Source organism: Neopelma chrysocephalum, unplaced genomic scaffold, assembly GCF_003984885.1.
Source record: "Neopelma chrysocephalum unplaced genomic scaffold, ASM398488v2 Primary Assembly neopelma1_84, whole genome shotgun sequence".
Lineage (NCBI taxonomy): Eukaryota > Metazoa > Chordata > Aves > Passeriformes > Pipridae > Neopelma > Neopelma chrysocephalum.
The window spans coordinates 5534349-5556602 of NW_020897746.1; the positions used below are offsets into that span (position 1 = coordinate 5534349).

Below are 22254 nucleotides of genomic sequence, written 5' to 3' on the forward strand. Positions count from 1 at the left end.
TGTATGGAGCTGGTGTGTCTGCTGGCACCTTTTCCACCCTCCTCCTGGAAGAACCGGTGCCAGAAAGCACCCAGGCTTTCCAGATCAGCGCTGGAGAAGCCCTAGGCTGAGGTGCTTAACCTACAAAACTGGATTTGCTCTGACGTGCTCTTCCTCTCCTGCATGGTGGGGGGAGAGGGGATTCCTTATCCCTCGTGTCCCCTGAGCCGTGGGACTGGCTGCAGGTAGAGCATGGGAAGTAATCAAATTATATTTCCTTGGCAATCCCCAAAGCCAGTGGAACTTTATTAGTGCTCCTTTATGGTTGCTGAGGCTTTGGCCAAGCCATGCTGCTGCTGTTCCACCGCCCTTCTCCCCCTCGTGCTGTGAACGTGCCCACTGCGGGATCCCAAAGGGTTTTGGGGAGTGCTGTTCGCTTTTCCTCGGTTCCTGGCGGATCCCACCGCTGTTCCCACGCGGGGCTGCCCCGAGGAGCCCCGCCCGCCTCATGCATATTCATGAGGCTCATGCATATTCATGTACATCCCACGTGTGCCGGAGCCGGGGGCGCTGCCGCCCGCATCGCCCGCGTGTGCCGGGATCTGGGATCGGGATGGGCAGCGCGGCCGGGCCGCTGCGGGTGCTGGTGGACATGGACGGAGTCCTGGCCGACTTCGAGGGCGCGGTGCTGCGGGAATTCCGCTCCCGCTTCCCGGCGGAGCCGCGCGTGGAGCTGGCGGAGCGCAGGGGCTTCTCGGTGCGGGAGCAGTACCGCAGCCTGCGGGAGGACCTGGAGGTGAGTTCGAGTCTCACCCTCCTCACCCGGCCCGGAAACCTCTCCCTGCCCACCCTGGGTGTGCAGAGCTCAGGGTCGGGTCAGTATTTTTTAAACAGCCGTGACCCCTTAAATTACCTACAACTTCCTTTGTCCGTGCATAGCTACATGGAATTCGTTTAAAGAATACTAATTTGAATAATAAATAAAATTTGTTTATGTAAAATAGTAACCTAATTCATGCCTACTCCCTATATTTATAATTTTCCTAATTCCAGGAACTTTTGAGCCTCAATATCATTGATTAGACTGTCCCTCGGTGACCAGCAGGAAGGGTGAAGTCTGGGTTCACAGTATTTTTAATTTTGCATTTCATGCAGCCTTATTTTGTATAGTGATAATTAGTGACTTCTTCCAGGAGGATCACCAGCCCTTTACTGGGAAGTGTGTGCAGGAATTGGCAAAGAGCAATTCTGTCATCAAACTCTTCACTGAACCATGTTCAGCTTGTTCTTTACCCTACTCATGTTCCTGCTCTTGCTGTGCAGCAGGAGTAATAACTTACCCAAAGCTCCCTGAGTGCTCTGTGAGTGTTAATGTGGCTCCACAGCAGGACAAGAAATATAAATGTTATATATGGGTTTGTACAGCTAATGAAATCCTGTGTCCATATTCCCTCTGCATGCCCTGACAAGCAGAGTGCATGGCAGGTAATGATCAGGAGCAGCATGCAGAAAGCTCTGGAACACCCTACATCCATGCAAACTGTTGCCATTTTTAATGTCTGCTAATGACTGAATGAATATCAGAGAGGTTTGCAAGGCAAAGTCAAAAATACTGTGAATCTAGACTTCACCCTTCCCTCTGGTCACTGCAGGACAGTCAAGGACTCTACATAGACAATGGATGCTGATCCAGGCTGTGCCATACACTTTCCCTGAGAAGTTCATTGCTAATTTTAAGGTCCTGTACTGAGCCTGTAGGTTTTTTTACTGCTAAGAAACGACAATTCACATTGATTTCCCTCCTGTTCCAGGCTCCTGCACCAGGGTGATGGATGGGAGTGCTGGGTCCAGCATTTCCACAGGCTCCAAACTGCCCGAGCTCTAATCAATGACTATTGATGCTCAGAAGTTCCTGGACCTAGGAACCTGTAAATATAGGCAGTAGGCATGAATTTGGTTATTGTTTTACATAAACAGACATGATTTATTGTTTAAATTAGTATTCCTTATGTGAATCCCGTTTAGGTATATATGGACAAAAAAAAATGCAGGTAATTAAAGGGGTCTTGAATTTTTATTTGTTCTTATTTTGAAGGTCTACAATCTGATCTATCAAAAAAATTGTGTTTTGTTCTATTTCTGGCGTTCCCATTCCCTAATTTGGTTCATGCTCATCCTGTTTCTCCCCAGACCTTAGGTGTGGCAATGGAATAACCAGATAACTGGTTTGAGTCCCACGCAGATCAGCAGTAGCAGAAAGCTCTTATCTTGCTGTTCATTACTAGCCTGGCTTCCTAAGGAAATTAGCTTTATGGAGCTGTGCTGTGTGTCTCCTTCAGTAACCTCTGGAGTTCTGGGCTGCTTTAGCCACAACAATGAAGTTTTTAAGATTTTAAGCTCCTTTGGGTTTTATGTAAAAATCATAAAATAGTTTAAAAATAGAGCCCTTGTTAGTTCTGCCGTGGCTGTGAGGCAGGAGAATCCCTGTGGAAGGTCTCTCCTTGCCCACAGCTGCAGGAAAAGCTTCAGCAGGAACCAGCAGCCCAGACACTGAGGACAGTTTTTCCATCCTGTGCCAGGGGGTCTGTGGGGCCTCATGTCCGTGCAGGGAAACTGAGTCTGCAGTTTGTCAGTGGTGAAAGGAGGGGATCACCTGGACACCAGGGATCAGCTGGACACCAGGCTCCATGTGGCAGGTGTTGGCTGTGCCTGTCCATGAACTGCCAGGGTGTGGGATCCTCTCATGCCAGGGAGTGGGAAGTGCTGTGCTAATGATTTATGAATCGCCCCTTCCTGAGGGGTGTTTATGCTTTGTTAGTGCTGAGCAGCTGCCCCTTGAAACTGGAGCCATTACTTGGGGTTTTATTTCTGTTTTGATCATTAATTTCACATTGTAAATCCATTTTATTTAAAAAGACTTTTAATCCATTTTATTTTGTTCAAAACTTTCTTTACTGCTCTTGCCTATCTGCCCCCCTGTGTTTGTAGCCATTTTGATGGGGATTTATCTCCCAAGAGTTTAGGATGTGTTTCCTGGCCCCAGACAGTTTCAAAAAAGGATTCAGCACCTCCAGCGGAGGCAAAATTTTCTATAATTATTTTTAAGTGTCTAGAATTGGTTTTTTAAGTGCCAACGGGAAAGCTTAGGGATAGAGGTAGTCACTCCAGCTTTGCATCCAAGTTATCTTGCTAATGGAAGTTAAAAGGAAACGTTCGGCACTGATGGCATGAAAATGAGGAAAGAAAATGGTTTTACTTTCAGTTTCTAGTCACTTTTTGTTTCTTGTGGGGGAGGGAAATGGCTTTTGATTCTAAGAGTCATCAAATCGAATTTCTCTTGCCAGCAGAGCCAGACTTTTTTGTGACGTAGTGGAAACTTGCCAGTTTCTGGTGACTTGCTGTAGGATAAAAGAGCTTTCAGACACAAGCCCTGAGTCTGTAATTCAATCTCCTTGGGAAGAGCTCCAGGGAATTGTTGCTGGGATCAGGGAGGCTTTGCATGGAAACAGAGATCTGGGCAGATCTGATTGCCACGTCTGCACCCAGAGACTCCTCAACCTCTTCTGATTTGCGTGTGCAATCAGGCAGTGCTTCCAAATTTCTGGCTGTTGATTTATGAGTATTTGCAGATGATGATAACTGGGTGAGCTCCGGGATCTGGGAGACTGGTTTAATGCCAACTCCTTCTCATTGCCTCTTAATTGAAATGGCCTTTATGTTGAGGTTCCACTGGTGATATAGAGCAAAGAGACCATCAGCTGGACTGTAAAGCTGCCTTGTACAATTTCTAAGCAAAGGCTGCAGCCTGTCTTTGAAGAATACTTAACAAGAATTAAGTTTTCAAAATTGTTCAGTGGCATGGGAACATATGGCTTTAATGCTGGTGGAAAAATGCTGTTTTGACACCTCTGAAGTTCACAGTGTGACCCCAGGGAAGGTAAGATTCATGTGTCTCAGGGTAGAAGAGATACTGGAAGCTTAACCTCTCTGTCTGAGAGTCAAACTTAAGCCTGGAAGTGGCCTCAGCACTGCTGTGGGTCCTTTGCCATGATGGGATGTGTGATAAGGGGGGAGAAAACCCATGGGCTGTGACCCACTCTGAAACACTCCGATTTAACACAGGCCACTGAACAGTCAACAGAGAGCAATCTTTAAAATTAACTAACCAGAACTGCATTCAAATCAATGAATTTCCTAATAATGAAATGTATGAAAATGTCTTATCAGTAAATTAAAAAAAAAAAAAAAGGACTAGAAGGACAGTCCTACCTAAAGGCATGAGAATTGCCCTGGAAATACTGCATTTCCTTTTAGAGGTTATAAATGCCACTGTGCTGTATCATATTAAATACCTTTTTGTACCATTTTTGGGTACTGTAGCCAAAATGGGATAACATTGCTCCTCCAGTAATCTTGTTTCTTTCCTGTTTTACACTCATTTAAAAATTATTCTACCTTTAGAGCAAACCTCCTTTCCTACTTTTTCACCATTAATGACTTCTCTGATTCATGTGGCATCCCACATGCCTGTATGGAAGGTGGGTTTACACCGAGAGCAGGTGCAGACACAACAGGGATAAAGCCCTTAATCCCCCTGCTCAGCCCATCGTGGGGCCCTGTGCCCCGAGCCAGGCGAAGGGAGTGCTGTCCCACAGCACCCCCAAACCCAGCCCAGCTGGGGGTCACGGGGTGCACAGGTCACCCCAGGAAGCCAAAGGTTCCTGGGGAAGCACAGGGATCCACCTCTGAACTGCCTGCTGCAGTCTGACACTCTTTGGAGCAGACTTTGCACCAGCCCGTTACCACAGGGGAGCAGCTCCAAACGTGCTGGAGTCAAGGTCTGCTCCTTCAGCAATGGGTGTTTTAGTGGGTGATTGAAAATCACAGAAAGCAGCAAAGACATGGAGCTTTCCCAGTGCCCCCATCCTCACTGTTCCCTCTTGCTGAAGGGATTCACCCCAAATGTGTGGGTGTGCTGGCTTGGCCATTGGCACGGTCACCACTTTGCCCTGTTTGCTCCAAAGGAAAAGAGGGATAATGGGCAGTGCCTGTGTCTGTCCAGTTGTCCCTGGTAAATTCCTGAGTCATCAGCAAATCTCAGCCAAGCATGACAGAGGAGCAGAAGCCTCAAACTTGTTCCTTTGGTTTTCACAAGAGTTAGTCTAGAGAGACCTGCTGGGAGGGGTGAGGAGGGAGCTGTCCCTCTGCCAGAGCTCAGCGATTCCAGCTGTGGGTCAGGGCTGTTTGTGGTGGGAACAAATCCAGGTCAGGGTCAGCTCTGCCTCCTCACTCCGAACGAGCCACCAGGGAGTGACTTCTTGTGTGCCTGGGTTGGACTTTTCCTGAAACCCAAAAGGTGAGAAATTTTATAATCCACTCTTGGGGGGAAGCATCACCTCCCTCTGCAAAGCGCTGGCCCTTTGCTGGCTGTTACACACAGGACAACAGGAGAACTGCTGGGACATCTTGGATCAAAGCACAGGCACTGCTGACTGTCCTCTGTCTCTTGCAGGCCAAGGTAGCCAGTGTCTATGAGTCGCCTGGCTTCTTCCTGAGGTTGGATCCAATTCCAGGAGCCCTTGAAGCTATGAAGGAGATGATCCACATGCAGGAGTAAGGACACTCTACAGCCCTTTTCCATGACCTTACATTCCCCCCTGACTGCTAATGAAGGCTGTTTTCTTTTCAGCACCCAGGTGTTCATTTGCACGAGTCCTCTCCGGAAATACGAGCACTGCATCGTGGAAAAGGTGGGAGAGAATTTATTTTGCTGGGTTTAATGCTGCTTTTGCAAGGCCTTGCTGGTTCATACCACCAAGACAGAGCCGTTCCTTTATTAAGGCAGTGGCTGCTCCGGCTGCCAGGCTTCCCCCCGATCCCTGTCCATGTCAGCTGCCCAGACATGGAGCAGTAGCTCAGGATGGGGAATCTTGCAGTGCCACGTGCTGCCAGAATTACTATGGAGCACATGAGCCCTGAGCTCTTGGAGCTGGGCTGGGACCAGCTTATCAGGAGGCGATAGCAAAGGAACTGTTGTAGTTCCCTACAAGGAAGGGGTATTCCCAGGGGATTCCACGCTGGAGAATCCTCAGCCAACAAAACCTTCTGTCTAAATCTGGAGACTGAGATATCCAGCTGCCCCAAAAGAGGCCAATGCTGAGTTGAGGAGGTTGTGGTGTTGGAATTAGTCCTGTTTGCCACTGGCACGAGAATGGAGGGGAGACTTTGGTCGCCGGAGTGACTTGGATGGGCACAATCCACGTGCTCTGGGCAAGCAGCCAGTGCTGCTCACAAACTCAACAGTTCAGCACGGCCAGGGCAGTGCTGAGTGAAGGCTGTCACAGGTTAAATCCGTCCTGGGCTATGGCCAGGCTCCACATGGGGATTCCTAGACAGAGATGTGGGCTTATAGGGGAAAAAATTACTGCATTAGGGCTGACCTGGCACGAGCGATGTGCAAACTGAGACTACAGCTGGATTTTCTCTTACTCCTTGTCTCTGCAGTATAAGTGGGTAGAGAAACATTTGGGGCCCGAGTTTGTGGAGAGGATTATTCTGACCCGAGATAAGACCGTCGTAGCTGCTGACCTGCTGTTTGACGACAAGGACACCATCCAAGGTTTGAACCGCGCTTCCATCGCTGGCTGTTGGCCAGGGAGTTACCCCCAGCTGACTCCAGTTTTCCCCCTTCTCCCTCCCCAGGTGCAGAACCGAACCCGAGCTGGGAGCACATCCTGTTCACCTGCTGCCACAACAGGCACGTCCAGCTGCCGGCCCCGCGCCGGCGCCTGCTCTCCTGGGCGGACGACTGGAAGGCCATCCTGGAAAGCAAGCGCAGGCAGTAGTGCAGGAAGGGGATGCTGTGCCCTTCCCAATGCCAGGGAAACCCGTTCCCAGGAGCCAGTGAGCACCGTCACCTCGGGGTCAGTTATAATAACGAATGAGCTGCCACTGTCAGACTTGGCACAGAGCTGACTCTCTGCGTTTCTGGAAGATTCCTCTGCACACAGTTAACCTCTGTAGCATTTTGGATGTTTGCTGTTTGGAGAAGAGAAACTGTAAAACACAAGCAGCTGTGGGTTGGATTTTTACATGTGTGTGTTTAACCTTGCTCCTGTTTGGTTTGTGCTGCCTGGGGGTGGAGAGGAGGAAAAAAGAGGAAGAAGGAAAGCTCTTGAAACTTGAGCAGACACAGGATGGGTGTCTGTCAGGGGGCACTGGGCTCAACAGCCAAACCTTCTCAATTTTATGTATTTAGCCAACCTGGCTTTTGGGTTTTCTCTTGCCTCATTGGCTGATCATGAAAGGAGACCAAGCTGGCCTCGATTTCTGGCCCATGTGCTTGAGTAAGAGTGGGCAAAGGCTGCAAGTGCTGCACAGAAATATTTATGAGCTCATACAGAACTGATTACACAGCATTCAAGTTAATGTTTTATTAAGAGAAGGTTTTACAAGACAGCAGTTCTCATGAGCCAGACTGCTGTGAGCCATTTCTTTTTTTTAAATCTTCACCTTCCTCACCAGTGGTAATGAAAGAAAAACAACTTTCCACTTCTTGATTTAAAGGATAGTTACAGCCTGCCCTGTGCAGTGACTCAGGAGCCGGGTGCCTATGCCACGATGAGAGGGTGGCATAACTAGTTCCACAGGGATGTAGAAAGATTGTGAACTGCCAGGGCAGGAAAACTCCTTCTTTCTCTGCAGGAGGAATACATTTCTGTGACATTTTGAAGTCATTTGAGTTGACACTCCGTGTCAGTTGTCATTGACACTGAAGGGGAGAGCTGCAGCAAAATCAGCCAGGAACTGGAGGGGATATAAGCTGCTCAATAACCCAAGCAGAAAACCCCTCACTCACTGCTGGGAAGGGTTATTTGCACAAGCTGGGTGCTGGGTTGCACTTGGCAAACTGCTCTCCAACAGCCCTAACCTGCTTTATTTTAAATATTTGCTGGCAGTTTTAGCTGCATGCTTGGTCCAGCTGCCATGGTAGTGCTGCACCATCATCTTTGTTAACTAAACCCCAGTGCTGGTAGGACCAGCTTCCCTCTTTAACATTTTTTGACACGCTCTTGACCTGCTGAGCAGAAAGTGAGAACAGAGGGCAGTTTCCCTCTCAAACAGCTTCAGTCCTTGGGGAGGGGGATCCCCACTGCTGTGTGTTTGCTGAGATTCCTGGCCTCCTCCACCTGAGGAGGGGAGCAGTAATCCTCCAGGAAGAGGGTTGCCAGGTTGCTGAGCCGTTTGTTGGCCGAGAGGGAGAAGCGGAGCATGCACTCCACCACAGGCAAGGCCGTGGTCTGGTGCCGTGACTGTGGCGTCGTGAGGAACATCAGCGTCGTGACAGCCGACATCACAGTCTCCTCGTTGGGGCTGGACAGGCAGTTGATGATGGGCTCCACCCCCTTGGCCTCCAGGATGTACTCTTTGTTAGTTTTATCCAGGCACAGGTTACAAAGACCACCTGAAACGGCAAAAGAAAGTGTCTGACGAGGCAAACTCTCCACACCTTGGTCTTTGTCAGAATAAGATTCAAATTTAAGCTCGTCCTGTCTCTAACACAGAAATAAGTATCCAGATTTTCTGTGAGGTTTGGATGGAAAATTCTTCACGGTTCCCTAGGCCGTGATCTGTTGATGCTTTCCAGAGATTTTCCACCAGCACATTCCTCCTCCTGTGTGTCATTAGAGGGCACTGTTACTGCTGCACATAACTGCTTCCACAGAACGATTCCAGGATCGCTTATCCCTAACTGAGGATACCAGCCAGCAGTTTACTGCACGTGTTTTAGAAAACCAGAGAATGGACATAACAGTGTTGGGCAAGAGGCACGGAATGTTTGAACTTGAAACTCTGAGAAGCCACTAACCTTAAAAATCAAGTATATTTATTATCATCTCATAGAATCCCTCAAAGGATCTGGCCCCTTAGCTTATGTTCAGACCATAAAAAAATCACGATAAGACAGTTTCTCAGAAAATTTATTAAAAAAGGTCAAGTAAATATTCTAGAAGACCAGCTGTCAATAGCAGAACGGTAACACTGGACTGGTACAATCTACCTGGCTAAATTTATGTATTAATTATTGCTTCTCTATTGGAGAGGTTTCAGAAAAACGTCAATCAGGTAGTGTTTACTTATGGTCTGGGGGAAAAAGAAAAACAAAATCCTTTCCAGAAAGTGTCTTCATTATGCTCTATCAGGACAGGGGGGACATGCCTGCCTCTGACTTCTCTCCCTATTCCACACATTCTGCACTAAATGAGGCTTGATCAGCACAGTGTGGGTCTATTTTTGGAGCCTGATTGCTGATCCATTTTGCGGGGGGGGGATTAACCACCAAACCAGGTGTGGGACCTGGTGTCCCCGGACCTGCCAGGCAGGTGCCAGCTGAGGGTGTTCGGGGCAGCCCTTACCAATGGCAAACTCCACGAGGGTCTCGTTGTCCTCGGTGAGCATGTCCAGGAACAGATCCAGCACCTGGAGCTGCCGCAGGTACTCGTAGTTTTTGGGATCGTAGGCGAAGTTGGCCAGGTTCGCCAGCACCTGCTCCTTGGCCTCTGCAAGGGAGAAGCGTCAGGTGTGTGAGGAAACACTCAACATGAGGGGAGTGAGCGAGCAGCGGTGTTTGTTACCTGGGCTGTCCGTCACCTGGAATTCGGTGACGAGCGCCTGCAGGTACTCCAGCCGCCCCAGCTCCATCGCGGGCCCGCCTGTGGGACACCTCGATGGGCTCCCCGTTCCCCTGGAACCCCGGGCAGTGCTGATCACGGGCAGCTCAGGGGCCGGGTGTCCCGTGGGATGGGGACAAACCGGCCGCCTCAGGGCGGCGAGGAGACACCACCAGCCGCCATCTTGTGGGCGTGACACGGCGCGAGCATCTCCCTCAGGCGGGGCGGGGGCGGCCGCCATCTTGTGGGCGGGCGGGGCGGCTCCCACTCCCTTCAGGGGTGTGGGGGGGTGGCTCCTCCTTCCCTAGGTATAAGTTAATAACATATATAGTGTACAATATATACAAATATATATATAAATATATAAGTATACATAAGTGTATAAAAATGAATGACCCTGTATCGTGGTGTTTGTGTTTTGTTACACGGCAAAGCTTTGCTCTGGAAAGGAGCTGACCCTTCCTCACTCCCTAGTTAATCACTCAAAGAGTTTTCACGTATGTATATGTTTTCCTGTTCAATCCCAATCCTGCTCTCCTTCCAGTTAGGAAGCACCTGTGGTGGTGCAGCACGTTCCAGTTTAAATATGGTATTGAATCTCGAAAACTAAAGAAGGACAATGAAAACAGAATTTTTTTTCCTTTCGTAAAAGACAAAAGGATTACAAGCTGAGGGGAAAGGTAAAACCAGGGCGCAATACATGCCCAGTGAGATAAATTACCTGGGGAAAAAAAAATGAGGCAAAGCCTGGGAGTGAATGAAACCAGCAGCAGGGGATTCCACCCTGGTTTACAATGGGCACAGAGCTGAGCAATTCCCTGGTTTTGAACTCACACAGTTCAGTGGAACCACCGGGACTTTACGTGTTGCACACCTGGGTTCAGGTGTGATTCATGTTCTATAAATATATATGGTAAGAGTTAATAAACATCATAAACCTGGGGGTGGGGGGTTGGACTTTGCAGAAATTTGCATTGCTTTTATTGAAGCAATTACACGCACAGAGGTTCTGCTGTGGATAAGGAGGGAACAGGCTGTGAGTACATGTTGTCTTTTTTTGTTATCTCAAGTGCAATTGATTTTCACATGCAGCAAATTGAACGTGGACCGATCCACCAAATTCATGGCACCACTGACAAGAGTGCTGGGCTGATAAACCTCTCCTACCACACAGCTGGGGGCACAAAATATCTGCCTGTGACTACATTAAATAGAAGGATGAGCAAAGAAGCTGCACTGAATGCAGCTATGCTAAATATTTTAACATGGTAACAACATGGGAAGAGAGAGAAAGTGAGAGGAAAATTATTTATTTCTACCTGGTACAAAAGTTTAAGGCAGGCCTGTGCTAGCAACTTCAGCTCTTAGCATAATTATCAACTGAAATCATTATCTATTTATATGTATATAGACATCTATATATTTGTAAATAGATCTGTATATTTGAGTATATATGTATGAAAATTATCAGCAAAGGTGCTACAGACCATGTCTATATTAGAATGTTTTGCTACTGTAGTAACAAATCTCTTTTAATGTGTGCCTTTTTAAATGGTAAGTGTTGACATACTTTAAAGCCACATCTGTCATTAAGTAGAAAGTGAATGAGTAATGTGAGAAAGCAGGAGCAGAGAAAGCACAGGGGAGCCAGTCAATACAAACAGAGCAATACTGGGATTGACTAATAAGAGGGGGGAAACTGTGTTTAAAGAGGAAAAACGCTATTACTTCTGTTTATAAGTACTGCATTTACTCACTCAATATTAGCTGTATAGTTTAATGGTCTGAATGCTCCAAGCACTTGCTGTTTGCTGGAGTAGTTTGCACAGTGTGGACTGATATAGCCTGGGTAGATAGCACACCAAATCCAGAATTCGGGGAATTTTCATCTATTAGTTGTTTCTTTTCTTACAGCTACGAGCCAGGTCTGCAAACAGCAAGCCAAGCTCTTAAATCAAGTGATTTTGCACTTCTGAGGTTTTTTAAAGTGTGTAAGTTTACTGTGACTTTTATTTGGGGTTTATTGATATTAAATACTAATAAGTAATATCCACATTAAATGCAAATATTAATATTTCCCACATATTACATTGGCAGAGTATCTAAGGCTTTTAAGAATCGCCATCTTGCAAGTGTGAACTTCCTGGTGAATGTTTCATTTCAGTGAGAAAAGGTGCTTCTTGAACTTTTGTTTTCTCTGCTATGGCAGCTCAGACATCTTAACTCACCTGTGGAAACACACCCTAAAAAGTTACCTCTTCTCTGTGCAGGATTTGGTTCCAACCTCTGGGTTGTGGATTACTTCTAAAGGGTCTGTGGAAAGTAACGAGGGGAGATAACCCTGTTTTCAGGCAGCCTAAATTCTGTAAGGCTGTTAGAAAGGTTGTAATCAACAAGTTGAGAAAACTTAAAATGATGGATTTATGAATTCATTGCTTTTCTTACCAGAAAGATTTCTCTGCCTCTGCAAATAAGTCCCAGTTACCCCAGTGATGAGTCTGGGAGTATCAAAAAGCAGTTCTAGGAAGCACTCTCCTGACTTTCCATCCTTGCATTTCTGTGCACAGCTAAGAAATAGTCAAAACAGTTTTCTTTGGTGTGGTGTAGGAGGAGCTGATCTCTGAGTCAGCTTCAGCTGGGGAGTACCTGTCATTTTGTCCTCCCTTCCAAGGAAGCACAGACTGTACATGTCCTTTCTCATGAGCCATCCAGAGATAAAGAATTGCAGGTAAAACAGTTGGCTCCATGCAGGAGCTGCATTCCCTTGCTCCTTCAACTAACCTTTGTTTTCCTGTGATAAATTTGGGTGGGTTGTAGCTTTCACCTTATCTTACCTATTTTGCATAGGACATTTGTGGTGGTGGAAGGATTTGGGTCAACATAACCCCATATTTCTGTAAGAAAACAGAAAGGGGATGTAGAAAGGTGAAGAGAATTTAAAATTAAAGAATTACACACAGAAAAGATACCAATCTTTCAGCTGCTTAGCTGTTTATTTGCAATAGCTAGAAGATATTTGGGACTTCATCCTTCTTCATTGCTTTTTGGGAGGGAGAAAGCCCCATCATTTTTCTAGGAATGTACAACAGTCTGTTTTGGCAAGTTGAGAAGCACCAGTCCCTGCTTACTTTGTAGCTATGGACCATGTAAGCATTACATAATTTAATAAACACACTTGATGAGATATTAGATATGTATATCTCCCACTAATCATCTTATTAAAGTATAGGTTTGATCAGTAAATGCAAAGTCTACAGGTTCTGTAATCCTAGGGTGAAGATACTGAGCTGTGGAAGTAGAAATCCTTCTGAAGGGCTGATACTTCCTCCGTGTAAGGCCGGCTGTGAAGCCATTGTAAGTCTCTGAAGATCTTGGAGTCAGTTTTCCAGTGCTTTCATTCAGATTTTTGGTTGGTTGGCTTGTTTTGTCTGGGGAGCTTTAAAGAAAACTGTGGGTTTGTCGGTAGGAATTTGATATGGCAGTTCTTAGGCACTGCAGTTGAGTTTGGTATAACAGGTCTCAAGGTAAGCACTGTAGTTCAGTTGAAAGCTGTTCCTTCTTCCATTTCACTCCCATTTTATGCTTCCATCTTTCTGATGGTTCTAATGTGTTGAGTAATTTTCACCTGCTGTGTTTTGTGAGCTCTTCCCTGCTTCTGTTGGATCAGGAATTATACAGAATATGAACAATTTGCACCTCAAGCTGATGCTGAGGCTGATGCAGCCACCACATGAGCAGTGAGAAGCCCAACTCCTGGGAATATAGCAGGAAAAGCCACTTGCAGTCAAGGCTGTAAGGAAAGCAAAGTCAGCAACACTGGCTTTCCTTGGTATACCTTCCCCCACAGATTTCTTTGTAAGTTCTGCTTGTGATTAGAAGAAATACAAGTTATGCTTGTACAAAGTTCTCTATGATGAGCATGCTGGTGCAATTAAGTCTGAAAATCATTTCCACAGTTGCTTTGAATTTGGCCCTATAAAAGGAGGCATACAGTTATGCTTAGATATGGTAACACCTTTGCTTTCCCCCCCAAATGGGTTCCAAGTAATGCTGAAGTGTGTTTACACAAGCCATGAATCCTCTTTTATGATATATCAAGCAGCACTTGAGATATCACTAGTTATACAAAGCAGGCACTCCAAGTTTTGGTGGTTTTTTTTTCTTTTTGCCGCTCTAGAGTTGAACCTTTCAGGCTTTGAAACTGCTCTTGGCATGAAGCATTCGTGTATATACCTTGTAGGAGAAAATAATTGGTCTTTCTAGAGACTTGTCTGAGTTCTGCAACCCATGCAGCTGCTTTCAGATAATATTTAGAGCTGTGGAAAATAATTGCACTCTTCCTGTAGAAAGTGTCTTGCCACCTGCAGCATAGGAAGCAACCAGGATACTTGTGTACCAAAATTACAAGTGAAAGAACTACTCATATGCATAGCCATTAATCCATGTTGTCCAGGACTTCCAATGATTTCTTAAAGGTAGTGACTTAACCCAATTGAACTGACACAGCTTTTTATCTCCTTCTGTGGCTGTTGTCCCATGGGTTGCTTTAGGAGAACACAGATCTCTCTGTCCTTCAGCTCCTTGGCTGGTGCTGGGTTTGGGGCTCATCCCCTAGTCTGGATCCTTCTCTTGGAGTCTGACACGGCCCCTGGGAGTAGAAGTGCAGAAGGAAGATGACATTTGTGGAAAGCAGACTTTTTTATTCTCATCTGCCATCAGCGCTGGGCCATGTGTAGCTTTGTACAAACGACATCATTGTGTTGCTCTTTTCTTTCCTTCTTTTCTTTATTTTCATATGCTCGTGATGTACACGACTGCTGGAGGGGGTTGACTTTCAGCCTGTGGATCACCTGGTTTTTCGCTGTATGGATATCTGGAGGGATTACTCAAAGGTACTTTGGAAGCCTCTCTCAATTTGTTTTTTTTTTCCAGAGCACAGAAGCTGAGCCCCATAAATAATGCAGCAGATATCAGAAAGAAGCTCGAGGTGTAGAAGACATAGCGGTAATCACTGGTTATGTCTACCAGGAGACCTGAAATGGAAGCCAAAGAGAAGATGCACACTAAAGGCATAAATTGACATGAATGTTAAACCTAAATAATTCAGTAAATTGCCATACACAAAAGATAAGCATTCTCTGATGGGTTAAGTTCTCTTCTCTAAATTCTAGGGTTTGGTTGGTTTGAGTTTTTTTTGTAGTCATCATTCAGGTGATGTTTCTGCTTCTGCTGAAAATATTTCTCAATACACACAGAAATCAGAAAAGAAAGGAAATTGTAATTTCCCCCCAAAACTGCTGATTCATTTAGTTTACTTAGTAGAGAACCCCTGTGCCACTGCCACTCACTAGATTTTGGAATTAATGACCCTGTTACATCCAGGATCAGAAAACAGAACAACTAAATAGAGAAATATCTCAAAAATTTACATATTAGGGTCTCTAAACTGAACACTTGTCCCTAATACTGTGGAATGAGGGAGAAGAAAATTCACAGCACAGCAAGATTATGACTAACATTAAGCAACCTCAATATAAACCATTTAGAAGTCTGATATATCAAATGAGTAATTTAACACAAATGTTAGAGATGAAAGGCGATACTCGAGTCAAATATATGAAGCCTTGTGTAAGTTGCTTATTTATATGGAAATACTGGAATAATGTTTTAATTGCCTGTATTTTTCAGTAAAGATTGGTGATATTTCTTTTCGTAGTGCACTTTTCTGTAGCAGATTTTAGGACTTCAAATAGAAATGGTGCTGCTTTTACTGTGCTTTGTTTTGCCCATCTGCTCCTCCCATCAGAGATGTCCAAGAAAGGACCTTCTCTGCTCTTTGAGGAAAGTGAGTGACACCAGGGGGAATACCAAGAAATATGGTGCATGTCACCATCACATTATTGGACCAGACAGTATTTTCCTGCTGAATATCCACAGTTCATTGTCTAGAGAGGAGAACTAAAGCCTGAACTGAGGATTCATGCTCAGGTTGACATTTGTCTTTTAGTCTTTTGAATTTGCTGCTGTACTACAGGAGCAGGTGCATCTTGGACAGGTCACTTAGTGGCACTTGGAGTGAACTGTGAATAATTTATTGGATTGAGGGTCATAACTAGCTCCTTTCTTGTCTCCAGAGAAAAAATAATATGCTCCAGAACTTGGAAAGAAGGGCAAACAGAAGCTTTTACTATAAAGCTTTTGAATAATGTAGGACTGGTAATGATTCTGATCACAGTTAATTTGTTTAGTGGCATGTTCACAGTTCCCTGAGACTCTGTGGATAAAACAATGCAAACTGACAAAGCAGTGAAACAGTTCACAGACACCAGGATCCTACCACAGTAATTCCTCTCTGCTTCTTGCCACTCAGTGGAAAAAAGCTCTCATTGCTCCCATACCTGTCAAATAGCTTACCAAGTGAGTAGTTTTTTCACTGCCTGCTGTTGATGCAGCTGCAGAAGTGACCCTCCTTCAGCTGACAGAAGGGGCTGATCATTCCTTTCCAACTCTCCTTTTTATATTGCTCCTTTTGCAAAACTCACCTGCCTGCATAGATTTGGAAACTCCTTTATTCCTTTTTTTTAAGCTCCCAAACACTTGTCACCAGTTCCCAAACCACCATTTTTTCCCCCTGCTTTTTCCTTGCAAAGGGTCTCTCACCTGTGAGTGGGGGCCCAATGAGGAGAGTGATGCTCTCCAGGATGGTGAAGAGCCCTAGAGCACTGGAGAACCTGTCCATCTCCACCACATCCATCAGCACCTGGAAGGTGAGTGACCCGATCCCGCTCATGGCAATGCTGAGGATGACGCAGTAGAGGATGAGGACTCTGAACTCGGCTGAAATGATGCAGATGAAGTTGCTCAGCCCGCAGAGGAGCACGGCCAGGCTGAACAGGTAGATGCGCCTCCCTGTGAAGACCCTGTGCCCCCAGAGCAGCCCTGTGAGAGGGCGGATGAAGATGTTGATGAAGCCAATGACAGAGACAAGAAGAGCTGCCCTGCGCTCCTCCACCCCGCTGTGGATGGCATAAGGCACAAGGTAGGCGTGGGGCAACGCAAACCCCATCATCATCCAGGCCACTCCAATAGTGTAAATCTGGTAATGTTTGTTTTGGCAGAAGATGTCAAAAGCCAGATTCTTCTGCAGCACCTGGAAACATGTTGTCCTTCTGGCATGCTGCTGGAGTGCAGGGTGGGGAAGAGACACTCCATTGGACAGCTGTGCCTCCTCTGCTCTGCTGCCTGGCTCCTCTCCAGGCTTGGGCGGCTGTGGAAGTGACCCGATGGGTCTCATGATGGCTCCACAAACACAGCAGTTCAGGAGTATTCCTCCAAAGATGAGGAAGGTGTTTCTCCAGCCCATCTCATCCAGCAGGTACTGAGACAGCAGTGGCCACAGGGTGAAGCCGAGGGAGATGCCGGTGGAGGCCACAGCGTTGGCCAGCGTTCGCCACCGCACAAAGTAGTAACCCAGCATAGTCACCCCTGCCTGGAAGCTGAAACACGATCCCAGACCTAAAGGTGAGAATAAAAGAGTAAATGACCACATGTGATCCCTCTGTGTGGTCTTAAAGGGTGAAAACAGCACAAACTCAGGGTGTACTCACATGTGATTTCATCTGCCACTGAAGCATTTCCTCACCTGCCAGGCTGCACAGCCCCCAGGGGCTGATTAATACTCAGAAACCCACACCAGGAATGGAGAAGGATGTTGTGCATAAATTAAACTACTTTTGTTCTTGGGTATAGTAAATATACTGATCTAAACTGACATTTGTCTGAGGCACATTGCCATTCCTAAAGTTGTTATGGAATTGTTCATTAAAAACTTGGTTTTTATACCGCATGCAACAACCAGTGTTGCTTTCCTGACACTTTTATCAGGACTCAGGGAGTTGCTTGTTTTTCTCTCTATGCAGTGACCACAGCATAGCTTGCAAGATCCAGCAGGATGGGTCCCAAAGTAAGGAATTAATCTCTTTGTGTTATTAAAAACCAAGAGTTGAATGTCAGTCACACAGGAGAAATATTTGGAAAGGAAAAGTTCCCATCTGTTACTTCTGTTCAAAACCAACATGGTCTTTTGTTAGAAAAAGTTGTCTCCACATTTCCCCAGATTGGGAGTGGTGAAATATAAACCCAGGGAAACTGGGAAGGACATTATCCCAACACATTATGTTCCAAGATTGAAAAAAAACCCCAACAAAAAAATCCTGCTTTATTGAGAGACAAAAGGCCAAGAAGCTACTAAAAGGAACAGACATCTTTGCTCTCCATTTTGCCCTCTGGAGACCTGTAGCTTTTTCCAGAGAGAAGCATTTCACGGTGAGCTTGGATGAGTGTGTTAAAGAGGTGTGAAGGCCAAGTGGCTGTAGGATTCCTGCTGCACTGGGGGATGTTGCATTCTCCTTTTTCCCAGATGAATGGAAAAACGTGAGCACTTAGTCAGGACCCTCCCCATTCCCCTTCTCCCCATCAAGCACACAGCTGGGTTTTCCTGCTGCTCGCTGGCACATACCGGTGATGAGCCCAACTGTGAGGTAGAGCTGGCTGATGGACTTGCAGAAGGAGCTGGACACCATTCCCAGCGCGCTGAGCAGCCCCCCCAGCATCACTGCAAACCTGCAGCCAAACCGCTTCACCAGGATGCTGCAGAGGGGCCCTGGAAGCGGGGAAGAAAAAAGAGAAGCGGTCAGGGAGGAAGGAAATATTTTGTACCTGCTGGATTGCTGCAATTGTGAAATGACTTAATCTAGAGACCCTGAGGGTTGTCCCAGCACCTTTATGTAGTTGGGGGAGCCAGGAAGAAAAAATACACTGCCTGATCCTCCCAAGTGCTTGGTCAACTTGTTAGCTGAGGGAAAGGCTCCTGAGATCTGCTGGGACTTTGGCCATCGAGTAGGATGTGATGGATTTTCATTAAAACCCTTGGAAATGGACTTTTGTTGAATTCTGTGAGATTGTGGTAAATAACTGGTTTGTTAATGAAATTAGGCAGCCTTCATTTTGGGGTAGGGAAAGATGAGTTCAGACCTGCAGAATGTTCTTCTCTCTGTATGCTCTGGCAGAAGAGGGTTTGAAGGTAGAGTTTCTTTTCCTGTTCCCTTGAGGATCCTCAAGATTTTCCACTTTTTTTTTTTTCCCCAATTCTGAACACTTAAGGTTATATAAGCAAATGCAAAATGACTATAAGCTGCAGAATTAGGAGGCAGTTAGTGCAGAGAAAATAACTTGTGGCATATTTGTGACCTAAAACGATGTCTGGTTTGAAATAAAATCCATACAGTCAAGTGAACAGTGGAACATTATTAAAATTAGGAGTGCAGCTGTCTGTATTTCGATCTGCTTGGGAGATTTTCACCTCAGACTTCACTGGCCTTTGAAAGAGTGTTCTGCAAACGTGACTGGATTATTTTTCCTCCTGCTGAAGACATTAGGGATGGTACTGCTGCTCAACCAACCCAAGTAGCCAGAAGGCATAAATTAAACACTCCAAAATAATGAGATTGGCTCTAAAACCCATAAGGGTTTTTCATTATTTGTTCCTGATAATTTGCTGTCTGTGTTTCAATGTTATTTCTCACTTGCCTGGGGCTTTTGCGCTTTCCTTTGCAAAAATAATATCAACAAAAGTGCTGCATTTGTATGAGTGAGTCCAGAAAGTTCCGTGTGCATGAATATCCAGGAGCAGGAACCTGTAAGGGCCTGAAATCCACTTTTAGAGGCAGATGTAGGATCCTGAGCTCTCTCAAATGATTTTAGAGCAAAATAATCGTTAGTGGCTTTTACCTAGGAATGTAGCACAGGTAATGAGATATGTTTGACTGATGTATGAGCTATTATTTGTGCTGTGCCCTTCCCTGTTTCCTTCCACAGCTCTGTGGAGCTGCAGCCAGCTCTCCTGCATGGAATCTTCTCCCTGCACTGACTGCCCCGAGAATGGGCTGCTCTGACCATTTCCCTCCCTCTTTACCAATTTTTGCAGCAAATATTATTTTTTCCCCCTTTGGTTCCTCTGAAATAAAAAGAATAAAGGCAAAGAAAAGAAAGAATCTCCTCTAAGAGACACTGGTGACAGCAGGGTGCAATTCTGGGAAAGGTTTAAGTGCTGAGATGATGGCTGTAACCAGAGAACCTGAATCAAAAGGAGCCTGGCCCACTGCAAAGGAGATCAGAAGTTGCAGCAAAAGCCATACATGCTTGGCCTGAGAGGGGGGATTTGAGCTGTTTATTTTGTTGTTTTTTTCCTTCCTGGTTTATGGTCATGTTACTCCTGCCTTGTGCTACTGGGGAACAAGAACAAGCACCCCTGTGCTGTAGCAGCCTGCAAGAGGAGAGATAACTGACAAGGAAAGTACAACCCTCTGGCTGTGCCCTGACAAAATTTATTGTGAATATCATTAACATGAGGCTATTCTTTCCTTGCCTAATTTATAACTTTTGGATCAATTCATTGGCTGTATTTATATCAGTTTTTATTGTGGTTCCAGCTTCCTACACAACAATTACTTCATTAAAGATGTTTGGATAATTGATACTTTCTTGTGGATACTGCCGGAGTTTTCCCTCCTGGATATGTTGGGACCAAGTTGCTTCTGAGACCATTTCCTAAAGCCAGCAGGTCCCAATTGGATCCTTCCCACTAACCACAGCAGGACCACAGGGGATGGAAGGCAGCACAGGGAATGCCCACAAGCTTTGGAATTTGAAGCCCCAAGGACACTGCTCTATTTCTGCTGATTTGCAGTGATGATTCTTCCCCCGCAGTCTCTTTCCATCTGCACCTTGATATTCTGGACCCAATTGTTCCTGCTAAGGTGTAAACTCTCAATTCCATGCCAGGTGGCTCTCAGCCAAGTCGTGCACAGGAGAGACTGAACCTGCCACAGCCTTCACATCAGCGTGACCCTGGGTCCTGGTTTTTATTTTTTTTATATATAATGTAGTGTCAACTTTCACCAGCATTGGAAGGGAGCAGGCATGAACTCAAGGAGCAGCTTGGATACATGGCCAACACTGGGTACTTTGCTTCTTTTGCCTGGTGGGGTTTGGGTCATCTGTTTATCAAATGAGCACAGGAGTTGCACACAGAGGGGCCACCGAAACACAGACCACTCCTTGGGAAGCCCTCGAGCTGCTGGGGATTTGTTTTTCTCCTCTATGCAGAAGTAGAAGAGAATCCCCCCATCTGTGTGTGCAGTTGGGGACCACTGTCCTGTGCTGCTCCCTCATTTTCTTTGTGGAGGGGGAAAAAGCAATGATTGCCTCCACTATCCACATACCACAACCCCCCTCCACCCAGAGGGTGCCGCCTGACCCACATTCTGCACCGATCCAGCCCTGCTCTCGTCCACCCTGCGTGGGTGTGAGCTTCATGCCACCGCCCAAGGAGCTGCTTTTAAGCCTCTGCCTCAGCTGGCAGCTTGGAGGAGCTTGGCTTTTGGCCTCTCTCCAGCCCCGATAAACACAGTTGTCAGGTGGCACTTGGAAGGAGATGTGCTCTCGTGGACAGAGGATGAACCAAGAAAGCACCCAAGCTCCAGCACTACATGCCAGTTTTATTCAAGGAGCTGTGGGAAACAACTTTCTGTTATTGCTGGTCTGGAAAAGCTGGGCTTGAGAAAGGGATTTATTTACTTTGACAAAGGGTCTTGGTTGACTCTGAGAGTGACAGAAGGGTATCTGTGGGCGCTTAGCTTTGGACTGTGGGATCCAAGTGGCTGGGAGATGCTGTGCACTGCCAACCAGTCAATCTGCTCAACCTCCCAGTCCCTTCTACTGCCCACCTAATGAAATGCTAGAAGTGTCCTCGTTACATCCCCCCACCAGCAGCACAAGGGCAGGAGGAGGAGGAGGAGGCCGTTCCCTGCATTACTCACCCCCTCCGTGCAGCACAGCCACCATGATGGACGAGAACCACGATGTCTCGCTGATACTGGCATGGAACTCATGTTGGAGGTCCGTGAAGAAGACACCAAAGCAGGAGGAGAAGCCCAGTGTCAGTGCCTGCAGCACCACTGCAGCCAGCAGGACCATCCATGCCCATCCCTGGTCCTGGGGCTTGTCTGAGCCATGTCCTGCTGCTCCTCCTCGGGACATGACAGCTCCCTCCTCCTCCGAGCCAGCCTTCTGGGGAAGGGAGTGCAGCCACTGTGCAACCCTCAGCCCAGCAAAAGGGCCTTCAGGGAAGAACTGATGGTGTTGCTGAGGCTCAGAGCACTGGTGTGTCCCACACCTTTTCCAGCTGACACTCTAGATTTCTTGCTCTGCATTTCTTCCAGCACCTCCCTTCCTTCTCGCTACAGGATCCTGGCACCAGACTGCTTAAGAAAGCTGCCTTTTCCTTTTATATTTCACAAGACTGTGACCACAGCCAGGTAGAGGACAGGACCACACCTCCTCTGAGGTATGAATTGGCTTTACTGAGTTCCGCCCTTATTTTCCCTTTCACCTGCTTTCATCATAAGGAGTCCCCTTGCTGGCAATTGCTAAGGTCACTCATTCCCTGTGCCGAGAAGAGGAGGAAACTGCAAATGCCAAGAAAAATAGAAACGTATAAAGGTTGCGTGTCACAGCAGAGGTCAGTGTGAACCTTTCAGGAAAA

The 22254-nt window shown here is 46.4% G+C and overlaps 3 protein-coding genes and 1 long non-coding RNA gene across 5 annotated transcripts; 2 read left to right on the forward strand and 2 right to left on the reverse strand.

The window, feature by feature from the left end:
- The first annotated feature begins 526 nt into the window (after nt 1–526).
- Nucleotides 527–7048, forward strand: NT5C (5', 3'-nucleotidase, cytosolic). Its single transcript, XM_027691446.1, has 5 exons — nt 527–775; nt 5492–5592; nt 5669–5729; nt 6484–6598; nt 6682–7048. Exons 1-5 carry the CDS (start codon nt 593–595, stop codon nt 6822–6824), a joined length of 603 nt encoding a protein of 200 aa, XP_027547247.1. The 5' UTR covers nt 527–592; the 3' UTR covers nt 6825–7048.
- A 349-nt stretch (nt 7049–7397) lies between these two features.
- ARMC7 (armadillo repeat containing 7) lies at nt 7398–9914 on the reverse strand. Of its 2 annotated transcripts, none has more exons than XM_027691442.1 (3): nt 9615–9914; nt 9396–9539; nt 7398–8443 (listed from the first exon to the last, which is right to left on the reverse strand). In XM_027691442.1, the coding sequence occupies exons 1-3, from the start codon at nt 9889–9891 to the stop codon at nt 8106–8108; spliced, it is 759 nt and encodes a 252-aa protein (XP_027547243.1). In that variant the 5' UTR covers nt 9892–9914; the 3' UTR covers nt 7398–8105. The 2 variants fall into 2 exon arrangements, with proteins under 2 accessions (XP_027547243.1, XP_027547244.1); XM_027691443.1 differs by having other exon boundaries at nt 9631–9719.
- Nucleotides 9915–9928: 14 nt separating this feature from the next.
- Nucleotides 9929–14776, forward strand: LOC113971484. Its single transcript, XR_003535572.1, has 3 exons — nt 9929–9958; nt 11565–11637; nt 14583–14776. It is a non-coding gene; the product is annotated as an uncharacterized LOC113971484 (long non-coding RNA).
- On the reverse strand, nt 12606–22025 carry SLC16A5 (solute carrier family 16 member 5). Its single transcript, XM_027691441.1, has 4 exons — nt 21530–22025; nt 18169–18312; nt 16311–17165; nt 12606–14683 (listed from the first exon to the last, which is right to left on the reverse strand). Exons 1-4 carry the CDS (start codon nt 21747–21749, stop codon nt 14442–14444), a joined length of 1461 nt encoding a protein of 486 aa, XP_027547242.1. The 5' UTR covers nt 21750–22025; the 3' UTR covers nt 12606–14441.
- Between the last annotated feature and the right edge of the window lie 229 nt (nt 22026–22254).